Genomic DNA, 22256 nt, shown 5'->3' with positions numbered 1-22256 from the left:
AAAAAACAGTGGAAGAATTGATAACTAGAATAATTAATGCAGAGAAGGCCCTAAACGAACTGACAGAGATGAAAACCATGACACGAGAAATACGTGACAAATGCACAAGCTTCAGTAACCGACTCGATCAACTGGAAGAAAGAGTATCAGCGATTGAGGATCAAATGAATGAAATGAAGCGAGAAGAGAAATCTAAAGAGAAAAGAAGAAAAAGAAATGAACAAAGACTGCAAGAAGTATGGGATTATGTAAAAAGACCAAATCTACGTCTGATTGGGGTGCCTGAAAGTGAGGGGGAAAATGGAACCAAGTTGGAAAACACTCTTCAGGATATCATCCAGGAGAACTTCCCCAACCTAGTAGGGCAGGCCAACATTCAAATCCAGGAAATACAGAGAACACCACAAAGATATTCCTCGAGAAGAGGAACTCCAAGACACATAATTGCCAGATTCACCAAAGTTGAAATGAAGGAAAAAATCTTAAGGGCAGCCAGAGAGAAAGGTCGGGTCAACCACAAAGGGAAGCCCATCAGACTAACAGCAGATCTCTCAGCAGAAACTCTACAAGCCAGAAGAGAGTGGGGGTCAATATTCAACATTCTTAAAAGAATTTTAAACCCAGAATTTCATATCCAGCCAAACTAAGTTTCATAAGTGAAGGAGAAATAAAATCCTTTACAGATAAGGAAATGCTTAGAGATTTTGTCACCACCAGGCCTGCCTTACAAGAGACCATGAAGGAAGCACTCAACATGGAAAGGAAAAACCGGTACCAGCCATTGCAAAAACATGCCAAAATGTAAACACCATCGAGGCTATGAAGAAACTGCATCAACTAACGAGCAAAATAACCAGTTAATATCATAATGGCAGGATCAAGTTCACACATAACAATATTAACCTTCAATGTAAATGGACTAAATGGTCCAATTAAAAGACACAGACTGGCAAACTGGATAAAGAGTCAAGACCCATCAGTCTGCTGTATTCAGGAGACCCATCTCACATGCAGAGACATACATATGCTCAAAATAAAGGGATGGAGGAAGATCTACCAAGCAAATGGAGAACAAAAAAAAGTAGGGGTTGCAATCCTAGTCTCTGATAAAACAGACTTTAAACCATCAAAGATCAAAAGAGACAAAGAAGGCCATTAGTAATGGTAAAGGGATCAATTCAACAGGAAGAGCTAATGATCCTAAATATATATGCACCCAATACAGGAGCACCCAGATTCATAAAGTCCTTAGAGACTTACAAAGAGACTTTGACTCCCATACAATAATAATGGGAGACTTCAACACCCCACTGTCAACATCAGACAGATCATTGAGACAGAAAGTTAACAAGGATATCCAGGAATTGAACTCATCTCTGCAGCAAGCAGACCTAATAGACATCTACAGAACTCTCCACCCCAAATCAACAGAATATACATTCTTCTCAGCACCACATCACACTTATTCCAAAATTGACCTCATAATTGGAAGTAAAGCACTCCTCAGCAAATGTACAAGAACAGAAATTATAACAAACTGTCTCTCAGACCACAGTGCAATCAAACTAGAACTCTGGACTAAGAAACTCAATCAAAACCACTCAACTCCATGGAAACTGAATAACCTGCTCCTGAATGACTACTGGGTACAAACGAAATGAAGGCAGAAATAAAGATGTTCTTTGAAACCAATGAGAACAAAGATACAACATACCAGAATCTCTGGGACACATTTAAAGCAATGTGTAGAGGGAAATTATAGCACTAAATGCCCACAAGACAAAGCTGGAAAGATCTAAAATTGACACTCTAACATCACAATTAAAAGAACTAGAGAAGCAAGAGCAAACACATTCGAAAGCTAGCAGAAGGCAAGAAATAACTAAGATCAGAGCAGAACTGAAAGAGATAGAGACACAAAAAAACCCTCCAAAAAAATCAATGAATCCAGGAATTGGTTTTTTGAAAAGAGCAACAAAATTGATAGACCGCTAGCAAGACTAATAAAGAAGAAAAGAGAGAAGAATCAAATAGACGCAATAAAAAATGATAAAGGGGATATCACCACCGACCCCACAGAAATACAAACTACCATCAGAGAATACTATAAACACCTCTATGCAAATAAACTAGAAAATCTAGAAGAAATGGATAATTTCCTGGACACTTACACTCTCCCAAGACTAAACCAGGAAGAAGTTGAATCCCTGAATAGACCAATAGCAGGCTCTGAAATTGAGGCAATAATTAATAGTCTACCAACCAAAAAAAGTCCAGGACCAGATGGATTCACAGCTGAAATCTACCAGAGGTACAAAGAGGAGCTGGTACCATTCCTTCTGAAACTATTTCAATCAATTGAAAAAGAAGGAATCCTCCCTAACTCATTTTATGAGCTCAACATCATCCTGATACCAAAGCCTGGCAGAGACACAACAAAAAAAGAGAATTTTAGACCAATATCCCTGATGAACATCAATGCAAAAATCCTCAATAAAATACTGGCAAACCAGATCCAGCAGCACATCAAAAAGCTTATCCACCATGATCAAGTGTGCTTCATCCCTGGGATGCAAGGCTGGTTCAACATACGCAAATCAATAAACATAATCCAGCATATAAACAGAACCAAAGACAAAAACCACATGATTATCTCAATAGATGCAGAAAAGGCTTTTGACAAAATTCAACAGCCCTTCATGCTAAAAACGCTCAATAAAATCGGTATTGATGGAAGGTATCTCAAAATAATAAGAGCTATTTATGACAAACCCACAGCCAATATCATACTGAATGGGCAAAAACTGGAAAAATTCCCTTTGAAAACTGGCACAAGACAGGGATGCCCTCTCTCACCACTCCTATTCAACACAGTGTTGGAAGTTCTGGCTAGTGCAATCAGGCAAGAGAAAGAAATCAAGGGTATTCAGTTAGGAAAAGAAGTCAAATTGTCCATCTTTGCAGATGACATGATTGTATATTTAGAAAACCCCATTGTCTCAGCCCAAAATCTCCTTAAGCTGATAAGCAATTTCAGCAAAGTCTCAAGATACAAAATTAATGTGCAAAAATCACAAGCATTCTTATACACCAGTAACAGACAAACAGAGAGCCAAATCATGAATGAACTTCCATTCACAATTGCTTCAAAGAGAATCAAATACCTAGGAATCCAACTTACAAGGGATGTAAAGGACCTCTTCAAGGAGAACTACAAACCACTGCTCAGTGAAATACAAGAGGACACAAACAAATGGAAGAACATACCATGCTCATGGATAGGAAGAATCAATATCGTGAAAATGGCCATACTGCCCAAGGTAATTTGTAGATTCAATGCCATCCCCATCAAGCTACCAATGAGTTTCTTCACAGAATTGGTAAAAACTGCTTTAAAGTTCATATGGAACCAAAAAAGAGCCTGCATCTCCAAGACAATCCTAAGTCAAAAGAACAAAGCTGGAGGCATCACGCTACCTGACTTCAAACTCTACTACAAGGCTACAGTAACCAAAACAGCATGGTACTGGTACCAAAACAGAGATATAGACCAATGGAACAGAACAGAGGCCTCAGAAATAATACCACACATCTACAGCCATCTGATCTTTGACAAACCTCAGAAAAGCAAGAAATGGGGAAAGGATTCCCTATTTAATAAATGGTGTTGGGAAAAATGGCTAGCCATAAGTAGAAAGCTGAAACTGGATCCTTTCCTTACTCCTTATACGAAAATTAATTCAAGATGGATTAGAGACTTGAATGTTAGACCTAATACCATAAAAACCCTAGAGGAAAACCTAGGTAATACCATTCAGGACATAGGCATGGGCAAGGACTTCATGCCTAAAAGCAAACGGCAACAAAAGCCAAAATTGACAAATGGGATCTAATTAAACTAAAGAACTTCTGCACAGCAAAGGAAACTACCATCAGAGTGAACAGGCAACCTACAGAATGGGAGAAAATGTTTGCAATCTACTCATCTGACAAAGGGCTAATATCCAGAACCTACAAAGAACTCAAACAAATTTACAAGAAAAAAACAAACAACCCCATCAAAAAGTGGGCAAAGGATATGAACAGACATTTCTCAAAAGAAGACATTCATACAGCCAACAGACACATGAAAAAATGCTATTCATCACTGGCCATCAGAGAAATGCAAATCAAAACCACAATGAGATACCATCTCACACCAGTTAGAATGGCGATCATTCAAAAGTCAGGAAACAACAGGTGCTGGAGAGGATGTGGAGAAATAGGAACACTTTTACACTGTTGGTGGGATTGTAAACTAGTTCAACCATTATGGAAAACAGTATGGCGATTCCTCAAGGATCTAGAACTAGATGTACCATATGACCCAGCCATCCCATTACTGGGGATATACCCGAAGGATTGTAAATCATGCTGCTATAAAGACACATGCACACGTATGTTTACTGCGGCACTATTCACAATAGCAAAGACTTGGAATCAACCCAAATGTCCATCAGTGACAAACTGGATTAAGAAAAAGTGGCACATATACACCATGGAATACTATGCAGCCATAAAAAAGGATGAGTTTGTGTCCTTTGTAGGGATATGGATGCAGCTGGAAACCGTCATTCTCAGCAAACTATCGCAAGAAGAGAAAACCAAACACCGCATGTTCTCACTTATAGGTGGGAACTGAACAATGAGATCACTTGAACTCGGGAAGGGGAACATCACACACTGGGGCTTATCATGGGGAGGGGGGAGGAGGGAGGGATTGCATTGGGAGTTATGCCTGATGTAAATGACGAGTTGATGGGTGCAGCACAGCAACATGGCACAAGTATACATATGTAACAAACCTGCACGTTATGCACATGTACCCTAGAACTTAAAGTAGAATAATAATAATAAAAAAAATAAAAAAAATAAAAAGTAGAGATGGAGAAGTATTCCCTCATCCCAATCACTTGGTTCCTCCCCTCTACTAGGTAACCCCTTTTATTTATTTTCTATATATCTATTTTGATGTTGCATTTCTTCATGCAGATATAAGCAATATGTTTTCCTGTTTTCTTGCACTAGAGAGGCAGCACACTATGAATCATATTCTGTCAATTGTTTTTTTCATTTAGTAAAGCTGGAGATCATTATGAAGGTATTAGCACGGCATATTTAATAGTCTCCTTACTTTCCAAGTAAACAAATATAACAATTGTTTCTAGTCTTTTGCTATTGCAATCTATGCTGCAATAAATACCCTTACATACATATCATTTCACATGTGTTATCATTTCATATGTGTCTCCTCTAAAATTCAGGTGTTGCCAAATAGGCCATGAAGGCTCCTCCATCATTAATGGGATTAAGGCTCTTATAAAAGAGGCTTCATGCAGCATTTGGCTAGCCTGCTTTCGTGGCCTTGTGCCTTCTTCTTTTCGTGGCCTTCATGCAGCAATAAGGCCCACACCAGACACCAAATGCCAGCTCCTTGATCTCAGATTTCTCAGAGTGAGAAAGTAAACGTCTGTTCTTTGTAAACTACCCAGTATCAGATATTCTGTTATAGCAGCACAAAACAGACTAAGACAATATGTGTGCAGGTGTATGTGTAGGATTAATTCCCAGAAGTATGATTGCTAGCTTAAAGAGTAAATACACTTATAATTTTGAAACATATTTTCACAGTCCCACTGATAGGAGTTGCCTAATTTTGTACTTTTGTTAGCAATACACGAGAGGACCCTTACCCCAATATGTGTTGTTGAGGACTCGGATTTTAGCCAATACGATAGATGTGCAGTTTAAGTTTGCATTTTTCTTGTCATGAGTGAGACAGTATATTTTTCATTGTATAAAAGCCATTTTTGTTCCTTTCTCTGTGAACTGCCCTTGTCCTTTGCCCATTTTCTACTGGTTTTTTGGTTATTTCCCCCAAGGAATACTCTTGGTTACTCCTCCAAGAGTAATTTATACTTTAGGGGGTTGTTTCTATATGATATCAATATGAACTATTCTTCGATTTTGCCTTTTTTTTTTGCCATGCATAATTTAGGGTTTTTATGTAGTTGAATTGATCAATCTTTCCTATTACAACTAGGGCATTTTGAGTCATAGTTGGAAAACCTTTCTCCCACTCTAAGATTATAAAGGAATCTGGTCATGTTTTATTCTAATACCTTGACATTTTTTTCACGTTTAAATCTTGGATTCATTTGTAGCCTAGAGCACTATCATCTACCAGACTAAAAAAGAATATTGATGAGTAGATTCTAAACATTTCTCCCCATATTAGATCTTTCTTTAAATACAATCTTGCCCCATATATAAGACAGATGGAAGGAGAGCTGCCCTGAAGGTGCAGCAGAGATGCTCTTGTGAGTCGCAACCTCCCCAGACTCCATGGATCTCCATGGAATCCTTAGGATGGTTGTAAGCAGAGTGAAGACCACAGATATCTGCAGAACAACAACTAGGCCAAAAAGTTTGATGAGAAAAAAGTTAAAAGAAGGACTTTCTGGTTTGTCTTGATGTTTGCCATCGAGTGTTTGTTAAGGAGGAAATAAGACAAGACTGGAGAGGCCTCATAAGTCCCTTTTGGCAGGGGCTCATCTTTCTCATCAACAGTTCCCTTTTGCTGAGTTCATACGTTCAAGTGAAAAATTCCTCATGATTCTACTATGATCTGATTGGTGTAGTGGAGAATGCGTGGATCTTGGTATCACATATGAGTTCTAATCCTGAACACTTACTAGCTGTGCAGCCTCTGGCAAGTCATTTCTGTTTCACAATGAGTAGTTCATCCATAGTAAATAATTGAGTACTTTGTATATGGAAGACACTGTGCTAATTGATGGAGATACAAAAACGGTGAAGATAGAAATGGTATTACCTTACAGCATGGAGGTGGAGCCACATGGTATAACAAATAACTATCGTAATTATTTAGATTGTGATTGTCACATCTTCAACAGAGTAGGGGTCCTGTGGACATGAAGAATAGGGAGGTTCAGGCTTGCTAGTTTAGGGAAGCTGGCCACCAGGTTCAGGTTTGACAGGTGCATAGGAAATGGCATGGCAGAGGGAGGCCAGAGCCTTTTAGGCAAAAGGAAGAGCAAATGCTTATTAGACCCCAAGGCTGTAGGAGCTAGACACGTTTGACCACCAAAAGGAAGGCCAATATAGACAGCATCAACATCACCGTGGTGTCTGTGTGGAGAATGGATTGTATGTGTGTGGTGTGTGAGGGGCAACAGTGGATTAGGGGACATGGGTTAGGAGCTACCAGCAGTCTGGGCAAAACACACTAGCGGCCTGGGAAACAGTGGTGGCAGTGGAAAGTTGACAGATTGGTAAGGGACACAGACCTGTTCACAAAAATTCCTAGGTTTCTGGGTGAGCTATGGCCAGGTGGATGTCCACGCCACTACTGAGATGGTGAATTCTGAACAGGAGGAAGTTTGGAGAAAAATCCCAACATTTCGGCAGGACAGCACCTCCTCGTGGAGATAACAAGCGGGAGCCTCACCACAGGCCTGGTTGTGGGAGTGAAATGGGGACTCCTGGCGCGGTCGGGTGCACTTGCTGTGCTAAGACAGTGAGGCCCGGCGGAGGCGGCAATGGCAGACCCGGTTTCTTGGTGCAGTCCCAGTGGGAGGCCCGGTGTCCAAAATTCTCAACTAGATTGGGCATGCCGTTTATCTTGTTACAACTGTTGACAGTAATGGCACTAGCAATAATGTGCTTCCCAGGCGAAGATGGTTTTTCTTCTGTGTTTTCAGCCACTGCAGAGTGGACATCTACTATGAACCAAGTATCTGCGGCTTTAGGTACCAGATTCAAACACGGGATGTTGGCAGAACAGGGACTAGGACGGAGAGAAAACCTGAAGATGGATCAACCAGAAAGCAATGCATTTTCACAGAGGCACAAAAAAGTGCCTCTGAAGCAGAAGATTCACCTCCACTTCTGCGTCCTTTTGAGGCAACTTTCTGAGCATCCTTTCCTCCTCCGCAGGCCGACGCTTTTTCACCTTGTTAAACTACCTGGTAGCTTTCTCCATGGGAGGCGCCTTCCTCACAGTCCTCGGACCCAGTCAGACTCGTGGCCTTCCCCGGCTTCTGCTGGGTCGACTGTGGTCGGCGCCGCACGGTCTCAGACCCACTTCTCTCACGCCCTGAGGAGCGGCGGGCCCCGCGGGGCCCCTGTGCGCCCCGGCGAAACGTGGCAGGAACGCAATCACCCGCCCCCTCAGATTCTGGCACCCCGTAGCCTTTCCGCAGGCTCCACGAGTTCTCCTGTTGATGTGATGACCAACATGCAGTTCGGGCTCTGGACACTTAGACTTTAGTCCTTACCCCCGGCCCCCAAACATGGGGAAACCACACCCTCTCTGCTCCAGTCACCAGCAGCCACTCCCATTCCTTAAGTATCCATTATTGCATGTGTAGCCTACTTTTCTGGTTTTCATTTTTATTTAAGGTCAGTTGTTGCCTGACAACACAAACGAAAGTAACTGAATTCGAAAGACAACACTTGGAGGCGGCCCCCACTCCAGGCGCCAGCCCAGCAGCTCTCCCGAACCCCCCAGGAGCTCGCGGGCGAGCAACGCCACAGCCCAGAGCGCACCCCGTAGACCCCACCAGCCCCGGGGGCGGAAGCTCTCCCCTCCGCGCTGCACTCCTTCCGGGCTCTGGGCCCAACCAGGCAGTCCCGGAGGCCCTGGGGCTCTGGGGCCCGGAGAAGCCCTGCCCCCCGCCGAAGCCCCGCCCTGCGCCCGAGCGCCCGCCAATGGCAGCGCGCGGTGCGGCGCGCCGAGGTGGGACGGCGGCGCGCTGAGGGGGCGGTACGCTCAGGCTTCGCTTCTGGAGATGCCCCGCGGCTGGCGCGCTGGAGTTTCGAAGGTAGGCTCTGGGTTGGGAGTGGGTGCCGCGCCGTTTCCCGCGTTGCGGGCAAGCGGCGGGCCGGCGCGGGGCCGGCCCAGGGCTGCTGGGGTGAGAGAGGGTGGGCGTTGGGAGTGGAGGGCTAGGTGGTGGTGGGTCCCGTCTGCGCGCGTGGAGCCAGCCAGCGCAGCGGGGTGCCGCCCCCAGGTCCGGGTCTGGTCCTGGCGTGTGGGCCGGGCCCTCAGCCGCAGTACTGAAGGCAAGGGGTGGGGCCGCCGAGGGACGCAGCGGGCGGGAGCGTGTGTCTGCCTCGGGGATACTTGGCTTTACTTTTGTCTGTTTTTGATTCTGGTGTACTGCACCAAACAGCAGGTAATCCTGGCATGGCTTTGCCAGTCTCCTCGGATAATCCCCTGTCAACTCTGCCTTTCTTCCTGCAGCACTGGGAGGGGACTGTGCGTCTGACCGCCCAGTTTTTGGACACCGCGCTGCCTCGGGGTCCAGAACGAGCGCGGGTGGCTAGGAATCGTTGGGTGAATGGTGTTTAATTGCACCTGTATCCGCCAGTGCATCCTTTTTTGTTCTGCTAATTGTGCTTGTTCTGGCATGTGTCCTTTATCGTTTTAAAGTTCCTTCTAACTTCCTTGCTTTCAAATACGTTTGTCTCATAGTAAAATAGTTTTTAAAAAGCAAACACAGGACCTCCTTTCTTGACTCTTCCCTTTACTCGAAAACTTCTGAAAAAAATAGTCCACATATACTGGTTCAACTTCTTTACCACTACCATGCTTTCTTGCTTCTCAAATACCATTTATTATCAGCCCACACCATCAATTTTGCGACTGGCTTTAGGGAATAAAGAAATTCATTTCAGGCACCTCTGTTGATTATAAGATACAGCCTGATTTCAGAAGTATTAATGTATGAAAAGAAATCAAGGAAATACATCAATTTGCTAAATCCAGTGTAAGTTATTTACTTGGTCATTGGAGCATTTGACACATTGACCACCTGCTTTTATTTCTTTTGGAACATCCCTGATGTTGCTACCCTGATTGTCTTCCTGTCTTGCAACAGCTTATTTTCTTCTCTTTACTGTGTTCGTGCCATGTTCTAATTTTTGACCTTGTGCTGCTTCTCATTTTCCACATTTGCTTTGGGCAATTATCATACATTGAAGTTGATTGTCATTGCTGTATAGATGACTTTCAGATCTATATTAGATCTTTCCCTAGAGCTCAAACTTGGTGCATCACAAAATCATCATCTCACCCTTAGTCCTCCAGGCCCTAACAGTTTCTCTTGACTCAGAAATCTTAGTATTTTTGAATTGACGTTCATTTCTGGTCTCTTCATCTTGTCGTTTTTCAAGACTCCTATCAAATTTTTTTAGTAGTCGTACAGTTGTCTATTGTGTAATACGTTGCTGAAAACTGAAGAAGTTTATAACAAATATTTATTATATCATAGAGTTTCTGAGAGTCAGGAATCTGAGAACGGCTCAACTATGTGGTTGTAGTTCAGGATCTCCCACAAGGCTGCAGTCAAATAAAGGTCATTGGAGCTGGAGAATACAGTTCCAAGCTCACTCACATGGTTGTTTCTTGATAGCTCCATAGGGCAGCTTAAAACAGGGTCCTGGCTTTCCCAAGAGCAAGAGAGAGAGCAACAAGATATTCGCCCCCGTGTCTTTCATAGCCTAATCTCAGAAGTGACATCCCATCTGCTGTCTATTCATTGCATGGACCAACCCGGTACAATGTATGAGGAGACTATAGAGGATCCCCAGGAGCTGGGGATCACAGGGCCCACCTTGGAGGCTGGCTTCCACAGTATTTCCCAGGAATTTATTTTTTGTTTTTGTCTCCCTTGGTCAGTCTCAAAGGACTTTAATGGTTGGAGTGTTGCTGTGTGGTGCCAGCTAGCATGCTCCCATTCCATCTTCAGAGGTGACTTTCCCTTAGGCACTACTTTGATTATATTGTTAGTCCTCTACCTAAATCTCGTTTTACTTATTGGCTACATCATAATTTATTGCAGACTTATCCTGTGTTTATTGCTTTATATGTATTAACTAATTTATTTTAACAGTCCTGTGAGGTAGATATCATTAGTCTTGTTTTATGGATGAGGTAACTGTGGCTCAACAGAGAGGCTAATTTGCCTTAGGTCACAGAGCAGTTAAGGGAAGAAGCTAGGATTTATATTCAGCTAGTCTGCCCCAGACCTTGCTTTTGTTCAGGCTCTCAGCCTGCTTTTCACAGCCTCCATAATGTATCTGTGTCTTATTTCTTAACTTTACAGCTTTGTTCATTATTTATCTTATAGGTAAAATAGACTATTGCTGTCACTGTACTTTCTTGCCCCTTAGTGGTAATTGCATATGTTCTTGGTTTGGAATAATGCCAGTTCTCCCATTTCTGCTGATTGATAATTTTTTTTTTTTTGGGGGCGGGGTGGCGGGGGACGCAGTCTTGCTGTGTTGCCCAGGCTGGAATGCAGTGGCGCAATCTCGGCTCACTGCAAGCTCCACCTCCCAGGTTCGTGCCATTCTTCTGCCTTAGCCTCCCTCCCAGGTCGCTGGGACTACAGGCACCCGCCACCACACCCAGCTAATTTTTAAAAATTTTTGTTAGAGACGGGGTTTCACCGTGTTAGCCTGGATGGTCTCAATCACCTGATGTCGTGATCTACCTGCCTCAGCCTCCCAAAGTGCTGGGATTACAGGTGTGAGCCACTGCTTCCAGCCATGGAATCTTTATCATCCATTGAGGCCTACTCCAAATCCCACCTTCCCCCAAATTATCCCAGCTGTAAATGAACTTTCTTCTGTAGTCTGTGGAATTTTATGTAGGTAACTCTTACTACTCCGTGTCTTACATTAGGTTTATTTGTGTCTACACCTTTATTGGCTTACAGTCTAGACATTTAAGATTAGGGACTATTTCTTCAGCCTATATTCCCCAGAGTACCTGTCATATCCCTTGTACATACTAGATACCTAATAAACATGTGATTAATTTATGAAAGGGGAACTAGTTTAGAAGATTTGCAAGTATTCTAGGTGTGAAGAAACATGAGGAAATACCCTAGTCTGAAGACTTGGGTATCAGCCTCAGCAATACAGTTGAATGATTTTGCAATTTTGGACAAGCCACACAGATGTATCAGGACTCTTAAGATGAAAAGTGATGTGGTCATGGACTAAAGTAGTGGAATTAGGAATAGAATGGAAAGGACTGAGTTGATAGACTACAAATGGAAGGTGAGATTTAGGCAACTGCAATTGAAAGAGGAAGAGGAAGGAACCCATGATGATTCAGGAAGTTGAACCTGTGAGAAGTGGGAAAGTCATTTGCCCCTTAACTGATATTAGGATATATAGATATGTGGAATTTAAGACTCAAGGAGATTAAGGCAGTCAGTTGCTCAAAGACTGAGGTATCTTAGTTCTTTCCTCACTTCCCTCCATGGGTTTCTCCTGCTTTAGCCCCTCACTATCCCTTAACATGCTGTGATTCTTCCCTTTATGCCTTGTGTTCTCCCTTACCTTATGAAGTAGCCAAGGACGACCACATATACTCCTGTTCTTGGGCAGCAGCTTGCCTTTTGAGATTTTCTTTTTTTCTTTTTTTTTTTTTTTTTTGAGACAGAGTCTTGCTCAGCCACCCAGGCTGGAGTGCAGTGGCCCGATCTCAGCTCACTGCACCCACCGTCTCCTGGGTTTAAGTCATTCTCCTGTCTCAGCCTCCTGAGTAGCTGGAATTATAGGCACTTGCCATCATGCCCGGCTAACTTTTTTTGTACTTTAGAAGAGACGGAGTTTCACCATGTTGATCAGGCTGGTCTTGAACTCTTGACTTCAGGTGATCCACCCGCCTCAGCCTCCCGCAGTGCTAGGATTACAGGTGTGAGCCACTGCGCCCGGCGCCTTTTGAGATTTTCTGTTCCTCCCCAGCTGTAATACTCTCACAGCTCCTTTCACCTCGTTAGGCTGAGTTATAGCTTCTAGCTCCTCGCCCCGCCTTCTGCTCACTCTTCCACTGAAAGAAAAACTATCTCAGCAAGATCATGAAAGAGAGAAATAAAGGAAGAGTACATCTTGCTGATGACACCTTCTTTCTCTAACCGTTTGGGTCCCTCTCATCACTGAAACTTCTTTTCTTTCTTTTATTTTTATTTTTTATGTTTTGAAACAGGGTCTCACTCTGTCACCCTAAGCTGGAGTGCAGTGGTGCGATGTGGCTCTTTGCACCCTCGACCTCTCAGGCTTAAGCGATCCTCCCACCTCAGCCTCCCCAGTAGCTGAAACTACAGGGGTGCACCACAACACCCAGCTTGTTTTTAAATTTTTTGTGGAGATGGTGTCTTGCCATATTATCCAGATTAGTCTTGAACTCCTGGCCTCAAGCAATCCTCCGTGCCTTAGCCTTCCAAAGTGCTGGGATTATAGGCATGAGCCACGGCACTCAGCCAATTTATTTTATTTCTGGTGCTTCTTGCACTAGGGCAAGCAGATGGTAGGTATTGATTAAATACAATGTGCACATGAGTTTGAAGAGTACTCAAGGCTGCAGTTTGAAAAGTGTTTTCTTTGTCAAGAAAGGGCAACATTTTGCCTCTTTGAAGTAGGAAGGAAGAAGCCAATGGGGAGAGTCAGGACCTTTTAGTATCTTAGAAGGATTGGATTCCATTACAGAGCAGAGTTAGTTTCAGGAATAGTAACATTTCCCCCGGAGACTGTAGGGAAGAAGGAGAGCTCAGTAGATGGGAAGTTAGCTGATTTTTACGATGGCTAATTTTTTTTTCCTGGGGAAGATGTGACAACATGAGCTATGGGGCTGATACGGAGATGTCGAGAAGTGTGGGTATGGAACTCACATGTATGTGTGAGATTCTGTGTAGGGGTGTGTGTGTGTGTGTGTGTGTGAATGAATGGAGGACTAGGGAATAAGTGTTCAACAGTGGTCAAGGACATGTAATAAGAATAACTGGAGGGAGCTGCTATCATTTTTGGACTTTTTTCCAGTGGCGCCATGGGTTGGTGATTGGTAACCCCATGGGTTGGTCAAAGGGTAGGGGTCTTAGTGCTTGAAAGGCAGCACTGAAGAAGTAGGCTATAGAGTGCAGAATGGCATGGGAGACATCATGATTGGGAGGGAGTGACTCTGCTAATGTGAGTAGGACTGAAAAGTCCCAGTGAATTTTCAGATACTTAGAGCCCAGTCAGAAACTCACTTGTGGTGCCTATGTGTGGGAAGTGATTGTATAGTTGTTGATAGACACTTTTATTAACGTGAGATAATGGAGAACAAGTGGCTAGAATCTTTAGTTTTGGACATAGACATACATGGGAGAAAATCTTGACACATTGCTTCCTAGCTCTCTGAATAGGGCAATATACCTAACATTGAGTTTTCTTTATAAAATGGGGTTAATACCTATGTTGCTGGGTTGATGTGAGGATTAAGTAATGAGAATGCATGGGATGATATACTGAGCATATAAGCACTCAATAAATGTTGGTGATAATGAAAGCAATTAATAATGAAACACCATGATAATTAAATCATATGAGGACAAAGATAGTGTACATCCTCTACTACTTTGTCTCTAGATTTCCCTGGAATTGCTGTCTTTCAGCTTGTTGAACAAGAAAAAAAGGCTCATTTTCAAGGAAATTCTCATAGTTATCTTGGTAGGAGTACCTCATGGTTCCAGTTTAGGGCCTTGATAATCTCATTGAATGATTTACTGCTGGCTCTACATCTCAGAATTAGACTACTTAGTATAGACATCTCAGTTGTCTTGTTTTTTTTTTTTTTTTTTTTGGAGACGGTCTTCCTCTGTCACCCAGGCTGTGGGGCGCAGGGGCACAGGGACGTGATCATGGCTCACTGCAGTCTTGAGCTCCTGGGCTGAAGGGATCCTCCCATTTTGGCCTCCCGAGTAGCTGGGACCACAGGCCATGCCACTGTGCCTGGCTAATATTTAAGTTTCTTTTGTAGAGATAGGGTCTTGCTGTGTTACTGAGACTGGTTTTCAATTCCTGGCCTCAAGCATTCTTTCTCCTTGGCCTCCCAAAGGCTAGGATTACAGCGTGAACCACTGTGCCTGGCCTAGAGGTTGTCTTATTCCTCAAACCAAAGGGAAGGAGAGCTTTATATTGAAAACTTTCTGTATGTTAAGCACTTTGCATAGAGTACCTTACTTAAGGGAAAACGTGTTTTCTTTTTAGTCAAAATAATACATGTTTATAGGTAAGGTAAAATACTACAAAAAAGTTTATTGTAAAACCCAGCAGTCCCTTGCACATCTCATTCCATTTATTTTAATTGAGATGATTGTAAATTCACAGACAATTGTGAGTAACATAGAGAATAATTGTTTATAAACTAATTCTGGAGGCTGGACCTTGCTAGATCAAAGTGTTGACAGATTTCATGTCTGGTGAGGGCCTGCTTTCTGGTTAATAGACAGCCATATTCTCACCATGTCTTTATATGGTGGAAGAGGTAAAGGAGCTCTCCAAGATCTCTTTTATAAGGGCATCAATCCCGTAACTTCTAATCACCTACCAAAGGCCCCACCTCCTAATACCATCACCTCAGGGGTTAGGATTTCAACAAATATATTTTGAGGAGGCATAAACGTCAGGCCATAGCAATTCTGTGCAGTTCTATCACATGTAGATTCTGTAGGTTTGTGTATCCACCACCACAGTCAAGTTACTGTCCATCAGCACAAGTATCTCTTTTATAATCACAGTCACTCACTTCCAGTAACTCCAGCTCCCCTAATTACTAGAAAAAAATTTGTCATTTCAAGCATGTTACATAAATGGAATCACGTAGTATGTAACCTTTTGAGGTTGTTGTTGTTTTTTTTCTTTTTCTGAGATGGAGTTTTACTCTTGTTGCCCAGGCTGGAGTGCAATGGCATGATCTCAGCTCACTGTAACCTCTGCTCCCTGGGGTCAAGTGATTCTCCTGCCTCAGTCTCCCGAGTAGCTGGGATTACAGGCATGCATTGCCACACCTGGCTGATTTTGTATTTTTAGTAGAGATGGGGTTTCACCATATTGGTCAGGCTGGTCTCGAACTCCTGACCTCAGGTGATCCGCCCGCCTCGGCATCCCAAAGTGCTGGGATTACAGACATGAGCCACAGTGCTTAGTCTGAGGTTTTTTTTTTTAAATACAACATCAAACTCTCATGATTTATCCAAGTTGTTTTGAATATCAGTAGTTTCTTTTTGTTTTGTTTTGTTTTTATTTGTTTTTTTGAGTTGGAGTCTCACTGTCTTGCCCAGGCTGGAGTGCAATAGCGTGATCTCAGCTCGCTGCAACTTTCTGCCTCCCCAGTTCAAATGATTCTGCTGTCTCAGCCTCCCGAGTAGCTGATACTACAGGCGCCCGCTGCCATGCCCGGCTAATTTTTTGTATTTTAGTAGAGACAGGGTTTCACCTTGTTGTCCAGGCTGGTCTTGAACTCCTGAGCTCAGGCAATGCAATCCACCTGCCTCGGCCTCCCAAAGTGCTAGGATTACAGGCATGAGCCACCGCGCCCAGCCAGTAGTTTCTTTGTTTTAATTGCTGAGTAGTGTTCCATATAATGGACATACCAGAGTTTGGATTAACATTTATTATTGAAGGACCTTTAGGCTGCTTTCAGATTTTGGTTATTGCAAATAAAACTGCTATAAACATTTGTGTACGAGTTTTTGTGTGAACATAAGTTTTCATTTCTCTGAGATAAATGCCTAAGTGTGTAATTACCAGAACCTATGGTAATTTGATGTTTAACTCTGTAAGAAAGTGACAGACTTTTTGAAAGTGGTTGTATCTGTATAATTTTACAGTCTCATTGGCAATGTTGTTACTCAGTTTTATAGATAATAAAATCCACCTTTTTAAAGTGGAAAATCCAGTGGTTTCTAGTATATTTACAGAGTTGTACAAACGTTCGTAATTGTAGAATATTTTCATGACCCCAAAAAGAAACCCCCTAGCTATTACTAGTCACTCCCCATTCTCTCTTCCCTCATCCATTGGCAACCACTAAGCTACTTTCTGTGTGTATGGATTTGCCTATTCTGGACATTTCACATAAAGTGTGGTCATTTTGTGACTGGCTTCTTTCATTAAGCATAATGTTTTCCAGGTTTATACATGTTGTTGCATGTATCAGTACTTCATTCCTATTTATTTTGAATACATTTTTCATTGCATGGACATACTGCATTTTAAAAATCCATTTGTTAGTTGATAGACATTTGGATTATTTCCTCTTTTGGGCTGTTAAGAATAATGTTGCTTTGAACATATTTTTTTTTTAAATTTAGATGAGGTCTCACTATATTGCCCAGGCTGGTCTCAAACTCCTGGGCTCAAGAGATCCTCCCATCTCAGCTTCCCAAGGTGTTGGGATTACAGCCGTGAGCCACCATGCCTGGCCTGCGTTGAACGTTTGTGTATGTGTTTTTATGTAGACCTAAGTTTTTTTTCTCTAGCAGTGGAATTTTTGGGTCACATAATAACTGTATGTTTACGTTTTGGATAACTTAAAATTTTCCAAAGTGGTTGCACCTTTTACAGTCTCACCAGCAAGGAATGAATATTCTAATTTTGCCACATTCTTGCTAACACTTGCCATTGCCTGTCGTTTGATTTTAGTCATCCTAGTGGTTATGAAGTGTCACCTCACTGTGGTTTGGTTTACAGTTCTCTAATGAGGTTGAACATCTTTTCATGTACTTATTGGGCATTTCTGTATCTTGAAGAAGTGTTTATTCAGCATATTTGGCTGCATTTTCATTGGGTTATTTGCCATTTTATTGTTTAATCATGAGTTCTTTAAAATTCTGTATACTGTTCCCCTATAAGATGTATGATTTGCAGATATTTTCTCCCATTCTTTGGGTTTCCTTTTCATTCTCTTATTGAAGTACAAATGTTTTAAATAATTTTGATGAGGTCCAATTTGTTTTTTCTTTTGTTGCTTGTGCTTTTTGGTGTCATGTCTAATAAATCATTGCCTAAACCAAGGTCACAAAGATTTATTCCTATGTTTTCTTCCAAGGGTTATAGTTTTAGCTCTTACATTTAGGTCTGTGATTCATTCAGAGTTAATTTTTCTACACAGTGAGATAGGGATACAACTTCATTCTTGTGGATGTGGATACTCAGTTGTCTCAACACTCTTTGTTGAAAAAAATTGTTCTTTGTCCTTGAATTGTCTTGGCACTTTTTTGTTTTAATTGAAAATCAGTTGACCATAAAAGTAAAGATTTGTTTCTGGCCTATGAATTCTATTCCACTGATCTCATGTCTCCCTTTATTTTAGTACCATCTTGTTTTAATTACTGTAACTTGGCAGTGTCAAAATTAGACGTGTGAGTTTCTGACTTGTTTTCTGTTTTGAGATTTTTTAAACTGTTTTGGGTTTGTTGCATTCCCATATGAATAATAGCAGCTTGTCAATTTCTGCAGAAAGCCATCTGGGATTTTGATTGGGTTGAATATATAGACAAATTAGAGAATATTATCATCTTAATATTATTTCCTGTGAGCATGGGTTGTCTTTTTCATTTATTTAGATCTTCTTTAATTTCTAGCTATGTTTTACAGTTTTCAGTGAAAAAGTCCTGTACTTCTTTGGTTAAATTTATTCCTAGGAGTTTTATTCTTTTTTTTTTTATTATTATACTTTAAGTTCTAGGGTACATGTGCATAACGTGCAGGTTTGTTACATATGTATACTTGTGCCATGTTGCTGTGCTGCACCCATCAACTCGTCAGCACCCATCAACTCATCATTTACATCAGGTATAACTCCCAATGCAATCCCTCCCCCCTCCCCCCTCCCCGTGATAGGCCCCGGTGTGTGATGTTCCCCTTCCCGAGTCCAAGTGATCTCATTGTTCAGTTCCCACCTATGAGTGACAGCATGCGGTGTTTGGTTTTCTGTTCTTGTGATAGTTTGCTGAGAATGATGGTTTCCAGCTGCATCCATGTCCCTACAAAGGATACAAACTCATCCTGTTTTATGGCTGCATAGTATTCCATGGTGAATATGTGCCACATTTTCTTAATCCAGTTTGTCACTGATGGACATTTGGGTTGATTCCAAGTCTTTGCTATTGTGAATAGTGCCGCAATAAACATACGTGTCCATGTGTCTTTATAGCAGCATGATTTATAATCCTTTGGGTATATCCCCAGTAATGGGATGGCTAGGTCATATGGTACATCTAGTTCTAGATCCTAGAGGAATCGCCATACTGTTTTCCATAATGGTTGAACTAGTTTACAATCCCACCAACAGTGTAAAAGTGTTCCTATTTCTCCACATCCTCTCCAGCACCTGTTGTTTCCTGACTTTTTAATGATTGCCATTCTAACTGGTGTGAGATGGTATCTCATTGTGGTTTTGATTTGCATTTCTCTGATGGCCAATGATGATGAGCATTTTTTCATGTGTCTGTTGGCTGTATGAATGTCTTCTTTTGGGAAATGTCTGTTCATATCCTTTGCCCACTTTTTGATGGGGTGGTTTGTTTTTTTCTTGTAAATTTGTTTGAGTTCTTTGTAGGTTCTGGATATTAGCCCTTTGTCAGATGAGTAGATTGCAAACATTTTCTCCCATTCTGTAGGTTGCCTGTTCACTCTGATGGTAGTTTCTTTTGCTGTGCAGAAGCTCTTTAGTTTAATTAGATCCCATTTGTCAATTTTGGCTTTTGCTGCCGTTGCTTTTGGTGTTTTAGACATGAAGTCTTTGCCCATGCCTATGTCCTGAATGGTACTACCTAGGTTTTCCTCTAGGGTTTTTATGGTATTAGGTCTAACATTTAAGTCTCTAATCCATCTTGAATTAATTTTCGTATAAGGAGTAAGGAAAGGGTCCAGTTTCAGCTTTCTACTTATGGCTAGCCAATTTTCCCAGCACCATTTATTAAATAGGGAATCCTTTCCCCATTTCTTGTTTCTCTCAGGTTTGTCAAAGATCAGATGGCTGTAGATGTGTGGTATTATTTCTGAGGCCTCTGTTCTGTTCCATTGGTCTATATCTCTGTTTTGGTACCAGTGCCATGCTGTTTTGGTTACTGTAGCCTTGTAGTAGAGTTTGAAGTCAGGTAGCGTGATGCCTCCAGCTTTGTTCTTTTGACTTAGGATTGTCTTGGAGATGCGGGCTCTTTTTTGGTTCCATATGAACTTTAAAGCAGTTTTTTCCAATTCTGTGAAGAAACTCATTGGTAGCTTGATGGGGATGGTATTGAATCTACAAATTACCTTGGGCAGTATGGCCATTTTCACGATATTGATTCTTCCTATCCATGAGCATGGTATGTTCTTCCATTTGTTTGTGTCCTCTTGTATTTCACTGAGCAGTGGTTTGTAGTTCTCCTTGAAGAGGTCCTTTACATCCCTTGTAAGTTGGATTCCTAGATATTTGATTCTCTTTGAAGCAATTGTGAATGGAAGTTCATTCATGATTTGGCTCTCTGTTTGTCTGTTACTGGTGTATAAGAATGCTTGTGATTTTTGCACATTAATTTTGTATCCTGAGACTTTGCTGAAGTTTCTTATCAGCTTAAGGAGATTTTGGGCTGAGACAATGGGGTTTTCTAAATATACAATCATGTCATCTGCAAACAGGGTCAATTTGACTTCTTCTTTTCCTAACTGAATACCCTTGATTTCTTTCTCTTGCCTGATTGCCCTAGCCAGAACTTCCAACACTATGTTGAATAGGAGTGGTGAGAGAGGGCATCCTGTCTTGTGCCAGTTTTCAAAGGGAATTTTTCCAGTTTTTGCCCATTCAGTATGATATTGGCTGTGGGTTTGTCATAAATAGCTCTTATTATTTTGAGGTACGTTCCATCAATACCGAATTTATTGAGCGTTTTTAGCATGAAGGGCTGTTGAATTTTGTCAAAAGCCTTTTCTGCATCTATTGAGATAATCATGTGGTTCTTGTCTTTAGTTCTGTTTATATGCTGGATTATGTTTATTGATTTGCGAATGTTGAACCAGCCTTGCATCCCAGGGATGAAGCCCACTTGATCATGGTGGATACGCTTTTTGATGTGCTGCTGAATCCGGTTTGCCAGTATTTTATTGAGGATTTTTGCATCAATATTCATCAGGGATATTGGTCTAAAATTCTCTTTTTTTGTTGTGTCTCTGCCAGGCTTTGGTATCAGGATGATGTTGGCCTCATAAAATGAGTTAGGGAGGATTCCCTCTTTTTCTATTGATTGGAATAGTTTCAGAAGGAATGGTACCAGCTCCTCCTTTTACCTCTGGTAGAATTCAGCTGTGAATCCATCTGGTCCTGGACTTTTTTTGGTTGGCAGGCTATTAATTATTGCCTCAATTTCAGAGCCTGCTATTGATCTATTCAGGGATTCAACTTCTTCCTGGTTTAGTCTTGGAAGAGTGTAAGTGTCCAGGAAATTATCCATTTCTTCCAGATTTTCTAGTTTATTTGCATAGAGGTGTTTATGGTATTCTCTGATGGTAGTTTGTATTTCTGTGGGGTCGGTGGTGATAACCCCTTTATCATTTTTTATTGCATCTATTTGATTCTTCTCTCTTTTCTTCTTTATTAGTCTTGCTAGCGGTCTGTCAATTTTGTTGATTGTTTCAAAAAACCAACTCCTAGATTCATTGATTTTTTTGGAGGGTGTTTTGTATCTCTATCTCCTTCAGTTCTGCTCTGATCTTAGTTATTTCTTGCCTTCTGCTAGCTTTCGAAAGTGTTTGCTGTTGCTTCTCTAGTTCTTTTAATTGTGATGTTAGAGTGTCAATTTTAGATCTTTCCAGCTTTGTCTTGTGGGCATTTAGTGCTATAAATTTCCCTCTACACATTGCTTTAAATGTGTCCCAGAGATTCTGGTATGTTGTATCTTTGTTCTCATTGGTTTCAAAGAACATCTGTATTTCTGCCTTCATTTCGTTATGTACCCAGTAGTCATTCAGGAGCACGTTATTCAGTTTCCATGTAGTTGAGCGGTTTTGATTGAGTTTCTTAGTCCTGAGTTCTAGTTTGATTGCACTGTGGTCTGAGAGACAGTTTGTTATAATTTCTGTTCTTGTACATTTGCTGAAGAGTGCTTTACTTCCAATTATGTGGTCAATTTTGGAGTAAGTGCGATGTGGTGCTGAGAAGAATGTATATTCTGTTGATTTGGGGTGGAGAGTTCTGTAGATGTCTATTAGGTCTGCTTGCTGCAGAGATGAGTTCAATTCCTGGATATCCTTGTTAATTTTCTTTGTCATTGATCTGTCTAATGTTGACAGTGGGGTGTTGAAGTCTCCCATTATTATTGTATGGGAGTCTAAGTCTCTTTGTAAGTCTCCCTTACAAAGGGAATTGATCCCTTTCCCAT

The 22256-nt window shown here is 41.6% G+C and overlaps 1 protein-coding gene across 2 annotated transcripts in view; it reads left to right on the top strand.

The window, feature by feature from the left end:
* The first annotated feature begins 8803 nt into the window (after positions 1–8803).
* The window catches only part of SPIDR (scaffold protein involved in DNA repair), a 480217-nt gene continuing 466764 nt past the window's right edge, over positions 8804–22256 (top strand). Inside the window, exon 1 of one of the 2 annotated variants that reach the window (XM_050800368.1) lies at positions 8804–8885. In XM_050800368.1, the coding sequence (XP_050656325.1) occupies positions 8853–8885 (33 nt within the window). In that variant the 5' untranslated portion in view covers positions 8804–8852. The remainder of the gene's footprint in view (positions 8886–22256) is intronic. The other variant, XM_050800369.1, reaches the window with a different exon arrangement.

Source organism: Macaca thibetana, chromosome 8 (assembly GCF_024542745.1).
Source record: "Macaca thibetana thibetana isolate TM-01 chromosome 8, ASM2454274v1, whole genome shotgun sequence".
Classification (NCBI taxonomy): Eukaryota; Metazoa; Chordata; class Mammalia; order Primates; family Cercopithecidae; genus Macaca; species Macaca thibetana.
Note: the sequence above shows the minus strand (reverse complement) of the source record. Positions and strands in the feature narration are given on the sequence as shown.